At 40.8% G+C, this 15808-nt stretch overlaps 2 protein-coding genes across 2 annotated transcripts in view; one reads left to right on the top strand and one right to left on the bottom strand.

Moving 5' to 3' along the window:
* The window catches only part of sntb1 (syntrophin, basic 1), a 41673-nt gene extending 32214 nt beyond the window's left edge, over positions 1-9459 (top strand). The window contains exons 6-7 of the mRNA XM_062992555.1: positions 3816-4003; positions 8197-9459. Of these exons, the coding sequence (XP_062848625.1) occupies positions 3816-4003; positions 8197-8289 (281 nt within the window). The 3' untranslated portion in view covers positions 8290-9459. The remainder of the gene's footprint in view (positions 1-3815; positions 4004-8196) is intronic.
* A 4452-nt stretch (positions 9460-13911) lies between these two features.
* The window catches only part of mtbp (MDM2 binding protein), a 46399-nt gene continuing 44502 nt past the window's right edge, over positions 13912-15808 (bottom strand). The window contains exons 21-22 of the mRNA XM_062992553.1: positions 14480-14545; positions 13912-14297 (exon numbers count right to left, since the gene is read on the bottom strand). Coding sequence (XP_062848623.1) covers positions 14259-14297; positions 14480-14545 — 105 coding nt within the window. The 3' untranslated portion in view covers positions 13912-14258. The remainder of the gene's footprint in view (positions 14298-14479; positions 14546-15808) is intronic.

The raw sequence follows: 15808 nt of genomic DNA, 5'->3' as shown, positions 1-15808 counted from the left end.
TGTAGAACAGCACACTTTTCCATTGATTATGGAATCCTCAAAGGGACAAAATGCGCTCAATACATTAACACATACAGTACATCAAACATTGTCAGCACACTACACCACAGAAAGGTCTGTTACACTAACTTAATTGCCGTATGATAGCTATGACCACCTCATATTGTGCCTCATATTTCATACACTATGTGAATGAAAAATATTAAATCGCTAAACACAAACCTTAAATTTTAAATCACGTCACAGACCGTGAAATGAGCTGTCTGAGGTAGGACAGACATCTGGGCTTGATTTAAGTACCTATACGGAGAAGGATTTGGGATACTGCCTGTGCAGTAGTAGTCAGTCCTACTAGAAATCAGAAAGGGCTTTGTTGTCATTATATGATTCATATAATGAAATTGCAGAAGCTAAAACCCGAGTGCGAACGAACAAACATAAGACCAACATTTAGTTAAAATAAAGAGATAAGATTCACATAAAAACAGACAATTGTCAAACAATACTAGAAAATTTTACACAAACCCAGATATAATATTGCACATTTGAATCTCACGTTGTTAATAAAAGATTCCACAAGCGATATACTATTTGAACTACTCAAGCTTTCATATGACAGGTTAATTTTGTTTAACTCTAAGGTTTAGACCTCTGCCACTATTCTTCTATAACTGGGATGGTAATTCAATTAACAAATAACCAACAAATAAGTCACTGTGATTTAAATAACCTTTTTTTTTATTTTACCTGACAGCATTAATCAAACAAAGGTGTTCTTCAGGGTGGGGGTCAAAACTCTGAGCACAGTCATGATGGAACAAACAGGGTCCTGTTCACACTGTTACCACAACACTGGAGGAGTATAGCTTTACAGAAGTGATTGTATACCCCCGTCAGCAATGAGCATGGCGTGAAAAAGAACCCAAACAACAAACAGATCTAATAATTAAGTTGTAGTAGAAGTGGTAGTGCATCAATCTTGCATTGGTTGTTTTTACAATTTTATTAATAAATGTAATTTATCTATAAGACGTAATTCTGTCAGAAATTGAGTGGGGCAGCACGGTGGCTAAGTGGGTAGCACTGTCACCTCACAGCAAGAAGGTCCTACATTTAGATTTTCGGCATTTAGCAGACGCTTTTATCCAAAGCGACTTACAGTTGTGACAGTATACAATCTAAGCAATTGAGGGTTAATGGCCTTGCTCAAGGTCTCAACAGTGGCAACCTGGCAGTTATGGGGCTTGAACCGGAAACCTTCTGATTACTGGTCCAGTACCTTAACCACTAGGCTTCAGCTGCCCTGGTTTCGATCACCAGGAGGGGCGGTCCAGGTCCTTTCTGTGTGGAGTTTGCATGTTCTCCCCATGTCTGTGTGGGTTTCCCTCCAGGTGTTCCGGTTTCCTCCCACAGTCCAAAGACGTGCAAGTGAGGTGAACTGAAGATACAAAATTCTCTATGACTGTGTTCGATATAACCTTGTGAACTGATGAACCTTGTGTAATGAGTAACTACCGTTTGTCATGAATGTAACCAAAGTGTAAAACATGACGTTAAAATCCTAATAAACAAACAAACAGAAATTCAGTTGCTTGGCTCACAAAGTCCAAAGTCACTCTGCACCCAACGTCGTTTCCAAAGTTAAGTATTGTCCGTTATTTTCTGAGAGCAAAGTGTGTTTTCTAGCCGTCTTTTCTGCTCGTTTTACCTCGGCAAGAAATCAGCGAACCCGTCCATCACCACTCCAACACAGAATGGAACTGGACCGGCTTAGATTTGTTTTAAGCACCAGGCTCTGCAGAAGAATTGAGATGAAAACCGTTAGATTGGACGATTTATCGAATGGCAGTTCAGTTTACTGCATTCCTGTGGCTTTATCTTCTCACTGTTTTGTGCATTCTTACTAAAACTCATCACGTCGTGACACGCTGTTGGGTTCAGACAGAATGTTCTGCGTGACCTGATAAACTGGATACGTTTCACCAGTGAAGGGTGCTCAGTCTGGTTTTGGTCATTCGTGTAAAGTTTGGACTATATCTGATCGAACACTCGGCTCATGATGAGAGATCTTGATTTACGCATGAGCTGATGCGATTCTGGTGTTGTTAGTTAAAGGGTTTATGGGTAATATTGATTTCATCTTTATTGTGTTGTCCTTGTCATTTCTTGGTGTCAGAGCGAGTGTGAACTCAATATTTGGATTTTTTTTACACAATGCCTGTTCGATTGCTTTCATATTTGCTTCCCTCAGTCGGTGTGTGGTTCGACCTTTTATGCTGTTCTGTATACTCGATTCTTTTAGTGGTTTTGGTTCATCTGTTGTCATAGTGACGGCTTCCTCTTTATTTCTTTCTGTGGTCTTTGTGTAAACCCTCCCCAAGTATCTTCCTGGACTTTCTTTTTAAAACATGCTCCTAAACTGAAGTCTCATATTGCACGTGGGAAGGACTGATGTCTCTGACATGTACTGAATTATTTTACATCAACCTAAAATATATGCAGTTCCACAGGACCATGGAACGCATTAACAGGTTTCCTATACATCCTTATGGGAAAAAATACCTTGAAACTCGACGTCTTTTAAACTCAACGCCACTCCCAGAACCAAACCAAGAGTTTCAAGGTACCACATTTTCCAGCTATTAGGTATAACCCCACCCCATCAGTAACTCTGGCTGAATCACACACCACATATTATTTGGTCTCCTCCTATTGCTCTGTCTTTCCAGCACAGTTAATATTTTATATTTGACCTGAATTACACCGATCAGCCATAACATTAAAACCACCTCCTCTACAATTAGGGGCAGTTGTAGCCTAGCGGTTAAGGTACTGGACTAGTGAGCAGAAGGTTCCTGGTTCAAACCCCACCACTCTGCCAGGTTGCCACTGTTGGGCCCTTGAATAAGACCCTTAACCCTCAGTTGCTTGGACTGTAAGTTGCTTTGGATAAGAGCATCTGCTAAATGCCAAAAATGTAATGTAAATGTCTACAATTACTGACCGTAGTCCATCTGTTTCTCTGCATACTTTGTTAGCCCCCTTTCATGCTGTTCTTCAATGGTCAGAACCCCCACAGGACCACCACAGAGCAGGTGTTATTTAGGTGGTGGATCATTCTCAGCACTGCAGTGACACTGACATGGTGGTGGTGTGTTAGTGTGTGTTGTGCTGGTATTAGTGGATCAGACACAGCAGTAGTTTTTGAATACCGTGTCCACTCACTGTCCACTCTATTAGACACTGCTACATAGTTGGTCCATCTATCACTGCTGTTTGAGTTGGTCATCTTCGAGATCTTCATCAGTGGTCATAGGACGCTGCCCACAGGGCGCTGTTGGCTGAATATTTTTGGTTGGTGGACTATTCTCAGTCCAGCAGTTACAGTGAGGTGTTTAAAAACTCCATCAGCGCTGCTGTGTCAGATCCACTAATACCAGCACAACACACACTAACACACCACCACCATGTCAGTGTCACTGCAGTCCTGAGAATGATCCACCACCTAAATAATACCTGCTCTGTGGTGGTCCTGTGGGGGTCCTGACCATTGAAGAACAGCATGAAAGGAGGCTAACAAAGCATGCAGAGAATCAGATGGACTACAGTCAGTAATTGTAGAACTACAAAGTGCTTCTATATGGTCAGTGGATCTGATCAAATGGACAGTGAGTGTAGAAACAAGATAAGATAAGATAATCCTTTATTAGTCCCACAATGGGGAAATTCACAAAGGAGGTGGTTTTAATGTTATGGCTGATTGGTGTATATCTAGGTGTATTTTTGGAACACAGGTTTGTTTGTCTTCATTTCAGGCTGCATGTATAAAGGTCAGGACTGCAGACTCGTCATTCACTATGAGCTGGGCTTTTCGGTCCTGCCTGAAGGAGAAGCTGCTCCCACCCAGCCTCTGTTCTGCTACCCTTTTGAGAAACTACGAATGTCATCAGATGATGGGGTGCGAATGCTGTATTTGGATTTCGGAAGCAAAGAGGGTGAAATTGTGAGTATGTTCACACACAGATAGACGACTTTGTTTGCATTACACAGTTGAATAGAATAGAATGCTTTTAGTAGTTTCCTACAGTGGTGTTCAAAAAAACAGTCCAGCACCATTAACTTGATAAATCACTGTTTTTAGTAGAAATGCTATTTCTACATAGCAAAAAATTCACTTGAAAGTGTAGTAGAGTAATGAAAACAAAACAAACCCAACAATTAGAACATGCATGCTGCTCATTCTGAGTAATCGAAGCATTGATTGAAAAGTGGTTGTTCAAAATAATAGCAGTGAGGAGTTCAATTGGTGAAGTCATTCATTCTGCAGAAGAACGGGTGTCAATTTTGGCCCTTATTTAAGGTAGGAGGGGGGCAAATGTTGCACAGGTTGGTCATAGCACATTTCCTTCTGAAATACTGGGTAAAATGGGTAGTTCCAGACATTGTTCTGATGAACAGCGTACTTTGATTAAAAAGTTGATTTTAGAGGGAAAAAACATACAGAGAAGTGCAGCAAATGATAGGCTGCTCAGCTAAAATGATCTCAAATGCCTTGAAGTGACAACCAACACCTGAAAGACGCAGAAGGAAGCGTGGAACTACTGTTCGAATGGATCGAAGAATAGCCAGAATGGCAAAGGTTCAGCCAGTGATCACCTCCAGAAAGATCAAGGAACATCTGAAGTGACCAGTGAGTACCAGAAGATGATTAAGTGAAGCCAATTTACCAGCAAGAACTCCTTGCAAAGTCCCGTTGTTAAGAAAAAGACATGTCCTGAATGGGTTAAAATCTGGCAAGGAACACATTGACTGCTCCAAAGAGAAATGGCTCAATATTTTGTGGACTGGTGAAAGCAAAATTGTTCTATTTGGGTCTAGTGGCCGTAGACAGTATGTCAGACGACCCCCGAGCACTGAATTCAAGCCACAGTACACTGTGAAGTCAGTAAAGCATGGTGGTACAAAACTATGATATGTGGATGTTTTTCATAACATGGTGTTACGCCTATTTATCACATACAAGGGATCATGGATCAGTTTAAATATATCAGAATACTTGAGGAGATCATGTTGCCCTATGTTGAAGAAGAAATGTCCTTAAAATGGGTGTTTCAACATGACAATGACCCAAACCATCCTGGTTACAGACAAACATGATTGAGGTAATAGAGTGACCAGCCCAATCCCCTGACCTCAATCCCAGAGAGAACTTGTGGGCTGATATCTGAAGCGCATTTTTTTTAGGCAAAACCCAAAATTGCAGAAGAACTGTGGAATGTCGTCTGATCATCCTGGACTGGAATACCTGTTCAGAGGAGCCAGAAGTTGGTCGACTCCATGCAACACAGATCTCGGAAACAATTGTTATGCCACTAAATATTAGTTCAGTCATTTAAAGTAAAGTGAAACCTCAAACATTTTTTCATGTTATAGATACATTTTTTGAGTTTTTAAAGAAAATTGCTGGCACTGCTATTATTTTGAACAGCCTAATATTCATTTTTCTTAACTTTCTGTAAAGGATTAACACAAACTGGCTACATTTTGTTAATGTTTTGATTTAGAATTGAAAGTGTAGTATTTTCAGTGCATTTGCATTTATGGAAATAAAAGTTATTATAATGAATTTGTGCTTTATTCCCTTTTTTAAAATCACTGCTATTTTTTTGAACACCACTGTAGGTGGAGCAGTCTGGGTCCTTTCTGTGTGAAGTTTGCATGTTCTCCCTGTGTTTGAGCGGGGTTTCCTCCTACAGTCCAAAGACATGCAGTCTGGCTAAAAATTGTCCATGACTGTGTTTGACATTAAATACTTCATGAATGTAACCAAAGTGTGTAAAACATGACGTTAAAATCCTAATAAATAAATAAATGTATCTTATTCACATGTACACATGTACAGTACAATGAAATGCTTTTTCCACATAACCCAGTTTGGAAGCTGAGAGCCAGTATGGTTGAAACTTTTGCCCGAAGGCCCAACATTGACTGCTTAGTAGAGCCAGAATTCAAACCCACAACCTTCTGATTGTTAGCCCAGAACTCTGCCCCACTGAGCTCTTACTGTCTATTATTCTGATGATTTGTGGTAAGCTCATTCATTGCCAATGTTCCAGACTGTAAAAGTTTGTAAACCCCTGGAACAACACATTATAAAAAAAGGTTGCAAGGGTTGCCTGTCCTGTAAAAAAGCCACACCTGTTGTACAGCTGCATAAAAGTAAAGACGACACATTTCCTTAGAAGTGGTTATACTGCAAAAAGCGCATAGAAAGCACAGCATGCAGCACATAAATGTGTTAAAACATTTAGTCTTTGTTTGTGTCCAAATAGTTTGACACCAGAGGAAAGTTGTGTGTAAAATGCTTTTATTTATTTCTTAGGATTTATATTTATTTATTTATAATACTGACACACTTTGGTTACATTCATGACAGAACAGGTAGTTACTGGTTACTCAAGAATCACCAGTTCAATTCTTTAATGTCAAACACAGTCATGGACAAATTTGTATCTCCAATTCACCTTACTTGCATGTCTTCGGACTGTGGGAGGAAACCGGAGCTCCCGGAGTATTTTATTTATTATTATTATTATTATATTATTATTATTAGGATTTTAATGTCATGTTTTACACTTTGGTTACATTCATGACAGGAACGGTAGTTACTCATTATACAAGATTCATCGGTTCACAAGGTTATATAGAACACAGTCATGGACAATTTAGTGTCTCCCATTCACCTCACTTGCATGTCTTTGGACTGTGGGAGGAAACCGGAGCTCCCGGAGGAAACCCACGTGGCCACAGGGAGAACATGCAAACTCCACACAGAAAGGACGCGGACCGCCCCACCTGGGGATCGAACCCAGCACCTTCTTGCTGTGAGGTGACAGTACTACACACTTAAGTTTCAATTGAATTAATCAATGACTAAGACATATTTTTAAATAAATCCACACTACAGTGGTATATTTTGTGGTATACACACATATTAAGATTTTTTCTCAGAGGTTTAACCAGCTGATGAAGAGAGAGAACAGATGGTTGTTGTGGGTTTGAGCTTAATACACTTGTGATTACTGATCAATTAAAAATGTCATCAAGATCTTGGGCTCTCGGTTGGCGCAGTGGTAAATGACGCTAACTCACTACCACTGGAATGCCAGATCTAAATCCACTGCGGTGCTTTATGTCTAGCCTCTTACATACAGACATAATTGGCCCAGCAATGGATTGGCATTCTGTCCAGGGTGTGTTACTGCATCGTGCTCAGTGATTCCAGGGAATCCACACCTTGTATTCATAAAAGAACTTCTTTGGAATGTCTAATAGAAGAACAATAAATAATTAAAGTGTTTAGTAAAAGTAGAATGTGTCTATTGATGTGTGACCTGAAAATCAGACCACATTACATAACAGATGATGTGGAATATTTACACTGCTCATCATGTTTGTACGAGGGTTCTTCAAAAAGTTTCCACACTTTAACTATTTATTATGAATTTCAGAAACAAATGACATCACTTTTCAACATCATCACCTTCCGATGCATTTTCCCAGCATTATACCAACTTTTTTTTTTTTTTTTAAATGCATTTTCTCCCCATTTTCCTCCCTCCAAGGAGAGCACGTCGCTGTACACACCTCTAACGACACGTGCACAGCCCTCCTCTTCTCGCCCCTGCTTTCTGCACAGGCGTCTCTTCCGCCAATCAGGGTCCTTACACAGCGTATGAAGCGCCCGCCACCCACCAATTATGCCCGCCAGATGGCGCCCAGCCGACCGGTGGCAACACCGAGTTTCGAACCGAGGAGTTCAGAAACTCGGTGCTGGTGTGCTAGTGGAATATCCCGCTGCGCCAACCTGGGCGCAAACTTACTTTTTAATGACATCAGCAAAAAATGCTTTTGGTTGAGCATGATGTAGCCACTGATGCAGCGCTGCTTTCACATCATCATCACATGAAAATCTTCTTCCCCTTAAAGCTTCTTTGGGTGTCCAAAAGGTGGAAATCAGATAGCACTAAATCCAGACTAAGTTCTCTCTCAGTCTCTAAGACATGACCGATTACTCCTCCTGTCCTTACAGCTTCCACTGAAAATATAAAAGTGCAGAAACTTTTTGAAGACCCCTTGTATTTGAAGGTACTTTCCTATTAAGGTTTCATACTGCTCTGTTTGTTCTGTTTACAGCAACTGGACCTGCACTCCTGTCCTAAACCCATTGTGTTTATTCTCCACTCCTTCCTTTCTGCAAAGATCACCAGACTGGGATTAGTGGCCTAAAACGACCTGCAGAAACACTGAATGAAACTCAAACAAGAACTCGAACAGTTCCAAACGGAACAGTTTTTTAATATTTTGAGCCAGAACTGAATGGAACTAAATGGATAAAACAGAAGACTGAAATGGTGATTCTGTGATTCAGCTTCAGTTTTAACAGCGATCTAATCAATCTATGTTACAGTAAAACAATCAATTCTAAATACAATGATTATATACCAGACAAAAAGATCAAACCCTGAGGAAACACTAACTCATGATCGAGCCTGTAAGACACTAAAGTTCTTTCTACTCAGCAGAATTAAGCACTTAACATTAATCGAATGGAAACTGAGAAAATAGATCTGATTTAAAACTTTTGGCAGCTATCATAGGTTAGAAAGAGAATCCTTTTTTTCGAGGCTGTAATTTCACATAAAATTTTACACTGAGGAAATGTCTCCGTCTGCTTTGATTTAGGAGCTTTAGGCCTCCGGAGAGTCTAGAGGCGTCAACGAGAACAGCAACGTGTCACCAGTCTGTCATGTGTACTGAGGACATTCTGTTCAAGATAAAAAATCAGTACAGAGCTGCACATCACATCCAGCTGCTGAACACTGGTGAAACAATGAAAAATTACCTTCAACCACAAATTACACTCACAGGCTTTTATCAAAATGAGTAAATGATTTATAAACCAACATGAGGCCGGTCTGTACAGGGCTGCATTTACATTACAGGAGAATTTATTTATTATTTATTAGGGTTTTAACATCATGCTTAACACACTTTGTTTACATTCATGACAGAACAGATAGTTACAGGTTACACAAGATTCATCAGTTCAAGTTTTAATTTCATACACAGTCATGGACAATATTGTGTCTCCAATTTACCTCACTTGCATGTCTTTGGACTGTGGGAGGAAACCGGAGCTCCCGGAGGAAACCCACACAGACACTGGTAAAACATGCAAACTCCACACAGAAAGAACCCAGACCGCTTCCACCTGGGAATCGAACCCAGGACCTTCTTGCTGTGAGGTGACAGTACTATCCACCTAGCCACCCCACACTACAAGAAAAAGATGTCCAAATGTGTTGTTGTTCCATACAAGCTACACAGCGGTTTTTTTTTTTTGTGACAGTGGGCTATAATATAAATTCAAAATGTAATAAAAGGCAATATTATATACATAGTGCCACCCTCACCTTTATTTGCGGTAATAATTTAGTTACATGTAAATAATGCATAAATGTTTAATTGCGCTCCTTTCTGAGTAGCCTGATGACATCACCTTGCACCAGCCTGCTTGGGACATGATCTTTTCTTGGTCCTTGTATCCACGCTGTACACACTACCCGCACTTAGCCACATAGTATCTGTCAGGGTGTTCAGATCAGCTGTCACCGTGCTGTAATCTTCAAATTACTATTATTTTACCTAATATGGCCAGCAGGACACAAGCCCACACCCTGAACAGGGTGTCAGTGGTAGTCTAGTGGGTAGAGCTTTGGGCTATCAATTGAAAGGTTGAGAGTTTGAATCCTGGGTCTGCCATACTGCCACGGTTGGGCCCTTGAGCAAGGCCCTTAACCCTCTCAGCTCCAGGGGCGCTGTACATTAACTGACCCTGCGCTCTGACCCCAGCTTCCTAACAAGCTGGGATATTAGAAAAAAGCATTCTATTCTCTATTCAGTAAATCTCAGGACTTCAGCCATCACCCCACCCCGCCAAGAGCAGCACTGAGATTTGAACCCAGATCTTATGGTGGTGTGCTAGTATAATAGACCACCAAAGTGCCTACTGATGCTAAATATCAGAACACCGTAATATGGTTGTTGTTGCTCCCATTGCGTCTAATTTATAAATGTAGCAGTAGGTTTTGTAGGGTTGAATAATTGTGATATGGCAGTATTGCCAAAATCCTTATAAATCCTTTTTTTTTTTTTTTTTTTTGGTAAGTTGAAAAGTTGAATATTCCAAATTGCAACTGTATTAGATACACTTTTTTGGCAAAAGTAGGAATAATGTATGCATTAAATAACATTTCTTTAGACACCATTTTCAGCATGAAAGATCAGCAGGTTTGAACCCAGTCAAAGTAAACAACCAACAAAACAACACATGCTCCTGTTCCACACAACACAATACACACTTCCATACACTGCCATTAATAATCACATTAGTATGAAGTGGCGTCTAACATAAAACCCTTACAACACAATCAGATGAGCAGAATATCAGAAGCGAATCATGATCCTGCAGTTTAAACACAGCCTAAATCTCATAGCATGCCTGAAGCTATTTTCTAGTCAAACAAGAATCACCACTGATGCATAGCAACATGTAAATCACATGGACAAAGCCAGGCAGGTTCCAGCTTCCAAATGAACCAGTAAAGTCACTGCTTGGCACAAAGAATACTGAGATCAGTTTTTTTTTTAATACAGTGATGGATTTTCAGCTCGACAGACCCATGTGGGATGCCCCGGGTCACTCACTCATTGTCACTGCTACATTCCAGAGACAAGACGGATGCGAACGCGCGTGTCCCTGGTGAGGCTAGAAAAAGCTTAGAGAAGTGGTGAAAATAAGGAACTATCAGATAACATCAGAATTTTACACTGTATGTACTTAAAAAGGAAAGTCGTTCCCTAAATTGTGTAAAACTGAACAGAATGGAGTGGAAAACCCTACAGAGACAAACAGTGTGTGGATTTAATTAAGAAGCTACAACAGAATCAGATCTTTTAAGATTCATTTTCTGTCTGACTGGAATACAATACAATTTATTTATTTATTAGGATTTTAATGTCATGTTCTACACTCTTTGGTTACATTCATGACAGGATAAGTAGTTACTGTTTACACAAGATTCATCAGTTCAAGTTTTTTTTTATGTCAAACACAGTCATGGACAAGTTATGCCTAGTTCACATTACACGATTTTTGCCCTGATTTTCGCTCGCCGACTGGACGACACTAGATTTGCCGGCTCTGGAGCAACTCGTCGTTCGCTCGGCGATCGAAACTCGGCTCTCAGTCGCTATGTGTGAACTACTCAACAACTCGATCCGAAGCGAGTCCGAGTTGCCAGACTGGCAATGAGTGCTATGTCGAACAGCCAATGCAAACGCAAGATATTGTGTGAGGGGAAACGCAGGGGAGGAGTGTAAACAGGTGTGACATGGGGCATAATATAGTTTATATCAGAATACATCAGTACACACACACGTTTTACTAAATTTCTGACTTTCTCATTCTCTACAAAACAACACCAACGCTGCATTGCAAAAGATTAACCTCCAACTCACTATAGAACAATCCATGCTGTTTGCGTAGCCAAATCCACTCAGATTCATTTATTTTTCTCCTTGATTTTACGCTGCACTTCAGCACACAAACTTAGATCGCTACTACTTGTTGACATGTATTTTTGGACGTGGTATCATTAAACCTTTCGTCACTTCTTGCGTTTGTTTTCGTGACAAACCGTAGTTTGGGAGACCAGAGAAGCTCACCTACGATTCCAGTTAGTGATAGATGGCGTAGTGTGAAACCCCCTATCACTGATCAGTCGTGTAGTGTGAAAGCCACACCGACGTGAAAGACTCCCGATTACAAGAGATCCAGTCGTGTAGTGTGAACTGTACAGCGACCTGACGACTTGGAAAGTCGTGTAGTGTGAACTTGGCATTAGTATCTTCAATTCACCTCACTTGCAATGGAGTTGGACTGTGGGAGGAAACCAGAGCTCCCGAAGAAAACCCACACAGACACAGGGAGAACATGCAAACTCCACACAGAAAGGACCGCTCCACCTGGGAATTGAACCCAGGACCTTCTTGCTGTGAGGCAACAGTGCTAATCACCGTGCCACCCCTGTATGTACTTAAAAAGGAAAGTCGTTCCCCAAATTGTGTAAAACTGAACAGAATGGAGTGGAAAACCCTAAAGTCAGTGTGTGGATTTAATTAAGAAGCTAGAACAGAATCAGATCTTTTAAGATGATTTTTCTCACACGCTATAAACAACCACCAGATTAAAACGTCACACTGGCTATTAGCACATAAAAGGAAAAAGAATGATCATCCTAAATTAAGTCCTAAATACAGCCAGAAGAAGAACAGTAACAGTTAAACTAGACTAACAGTCTCTGCTCTTTTTGAGAAGTTTTCAGGTTGCCAGCTTGTTGTTCAACTCCATCCCGAGCCACCCCTCTTCTCCCCCAATCACCTCTCTCAGCACCAGAGAGGAGAACAATAGGCCTCTGTGAGGCTGGAATGCACACTGTGGTGCTGCCAAATAATAGACCCGGCTTAGCCCATGCAGTGCAGGAGATGCCAAGGGGCAGCTGATCAAAGGGCATTTTTGTCAAGAGGATGCCCATTAACCTTTGATGTGAGATTGGAAAGTCTGATGGGAGGTGTGTGAGAGGCTGGTTCTATAGTAGAAGCTGGCCAACTTCTCCTGGATGACCTTATAAAAATTGCACCTTGTGTTCTCAGTTACAAAATAATACATTTTAACCTGAAGCTTTGGAGCTCAGCACATCTGTAGCACAAACACACCCAACACTTAGCCGAAACAATTACATGTGAACGATTACACTGCTGCTTTGTACAGTTTTATTGTTTCTCGAGATTTGATCAAAATCTTTTACGGTAATGTAAAGTTTTGAATCTGGGGTTTGGACCCCATGCTGGGTTGTCAAATATACAGATTGAGCCATTGAAGTTTTTTTATATAAAAGTCATTGATATAAAGTTCTAGAATTGTTATCAATTGTTAGAATTATTTATTAGAGTGAGCTGGTGTCGTGTAATTATAAAAGCCACAATGCTGGTTGAAGTAGTGCCCGAGTTCCAGGGATTTAAATCTTAGGCTGGGCTCCCAAATACAGAAGGCGTGTGGCGTTACGTGAACATAGCCACTGAAGGTACTCCTCAGTGCACTTTGTGCTGGTCCCAAGCCTGGATAAATAGGAGGTTTGCATAAGGTAGGGCGTCTGGCGTAAAAACGTTGTTAAATCATATATGCGGAAATGACAACGCCTAACAGGAGCAGCAGAAAGGAGTCTTATTCAAAATTGGACCCCCCCAATTAGGTTTGGTAAGGTTCTGCAGCAGTAGAGGAGATGCAGATGGGTCAGTGGATATGACTAAATTGGTGGAAAAATTTTGTTCAAGGAGGGTATATTTGTGTGCTCCAGGCCCCTCCGACACGTGTGCAGTGCCTCAACCCCCTTGCCGGTGCTTCGGTGGATTCGCACATGAGGCTCATCCACTTCTGCAGAGGCGACTCAGTCTGCTAACCAGGGTCCTTGCACAGCGTTTGAAGACCTCACCCACTAGGTCCAGCCTTTTCCCACGCTGCAGACACCCTGTGGCCAATTCTGTCTGCTGCAGGCGCTGTCAATCATGCCAGCTAAGTGGCACCCAGCCGACCGGTAGCAGAGACGAGATTTGTACCGAGGTGTTCAGAGTCTCAGCGCTGGTGTGCTAATTTATTTGGGTTTTAACACCATGTTTAACACATATGTATCATTTAAAGGAAAGGCAGATATTTTTCTGTCTGCTTATTTTATCGTCTTTATATTTTTGGACCATTTTATATATATAATAAAGAAAAAAAAAATCAGCTGTAAAAATAACCACTTTAATACAAACACATCATACAGAACACATATAAAACAAAACATGAAGACAGTGGTGTGTAACAGACAGAACACAGATCTGAATCTTTTCTGCTTGACTGAGACATTGGTTTCTTAAAGTCTAATCTTAAACCTAAACCTAATCTCTTCCCACAGCAGGAGTAATAAATGATCAAGCTACGTTACTACCTGCCCCAGCACCTCTCCATTCTATACTCAGTACAGGAACAATGACAAATTCCTTGCCTTACCAACACACTACTGATACAGTGACTGAAGCAAAGAAGCTCCTCTCTGGACCAGCTCTCTGTTTCCCCTGATGAGGATTATTTATCATTTTTTGGAGGATTTTTCCACGACCCAGTCAATCACCTGCAACAGTCAAATCAAACAACACACAGCATGAAGAAGCAAATACGTACATAAATTGTTAATCATTCTGTTACAGATTCATACAAACACAACGACATTAAGTTCAGCATAAAATCTGGTTATATTTTGTTCAGCTCTGCTACTCATTAAAAAAAAGAACTTAAAAACGTGTGCCAGTTTACCTGCTTGGCATTTGTAGCAGCAGCTTTTTTCATTTCCTCATGAAGCCCACGTGACGTTTTCAGGTCCTGTCCAACACAAGGCCAAAAGAGGTGACAAGTCTGAACCAGTTACAGTCATGGTGGTACAGATCCATCCATCCATCCATCAACGCCATGTTTACTCGTGAGTTACATTTACGGCAGGAAAGATTTACGTGGGTCTCTGATATTATATGTGTATTCCTAATTTAGTGATTGTAATGAAGATCAAAAGCTTTTCTGTTTTTTTCAAGGTTAAACATATATTTCATTGTTCCAGCTATGGAGAATTTTTGTCTTTCCCTTTGGTATTTAGGGCACTCGGTTAGCATGTGTTAAATCATGATGGGTAATTGGCAGGAAACTGATATATCTAAAAGAACCTTATAAATAGGGCCCTACTAAAATCCCAGGAAAATGCGCTTAATTTCATGGACCTTGTTTATCAAAAATAATTGATTTCACAGAATGACAACATTAAATTACACTCATAAATTAAATGATAGAATAAATGGAAGCTACAATGCACAGCTACCTCAACGGCTGAATGTAAACCTGTGTTTTGACCCCCCGGGAGTTCCAAACTAAGTTACCCAAGTCATATTTTTAGCTGCTTTAGACTTCGACATCTTGGACATTTTGTGTAACTGATTGCTAGTGTAACCGAGCATCTTGTTCATTTGAGGCGCAGCACAGACTACAGAGAGATGATCACATGTGTAGAAAAGCACAGTTTTCTTTTGATTTATGGAATCACCAAAGGGACAAAATGCACTCATTGGGTGTGTTCGAAAACCTAGGGAGCTGCCTTGCTGTCTTACTGCCTACATAGGCAGCTGCCTCAGTAGAGAGGATTCTAATAAGTCAATGACTTAAGTCAGGTTATTCGAACGCGCTACTTAGACAGCGATTCCATCGGGTTTCGCATTTAGCATCATGCCATTCAAACCAATGGGATGGGGTGGAACAGCACGCTGCCATGTCAACTAACATCTCCCTTCGTGTACCGAAAACGGTTGCATTCACTGACAAGCCCGAACTTGCAAATAAAAACACTTGTGAAAGTTTATACAAGTTAAAAATCAATAATAATTTATTTACGTTTGAAAATAACTCCACCCCGTCAGCCATGTTTTTTATTATTTTTCTGTGAGAGAAGAGCTGCCGCTAGGATTTCGAACAGCCTCCTTCTCGGGAGCATGCGTAGGATGACGTAAGATGCTGCCTATGTAGAGAGCTCACTAGCTTTTCGAACACACCCAATATGTAAACACATACATTAAACATTGTCAGCACACTACACCACAGAAA

Source organism: Trichomycterus rosablanca, chromosome 3 (assembly GCF_030014385.1).
Source record: "Trichomycterus rosablanca isolate fTriRos1 chromosome 3, fTriRos1.hap1, whole genome shotgun sequence".
NCBI lineage: Eukaryota > Metazoa > Chordata > Actinopteri > Siluriformes > Trichomycteridae > Trichomycterus > Trichomycterus rosablanca.
The sequence above is the reverse complement of the archived record's forward strand: the minus strand, read 5'-3'. Positions and strand labels throughout refer to the sequence as shown.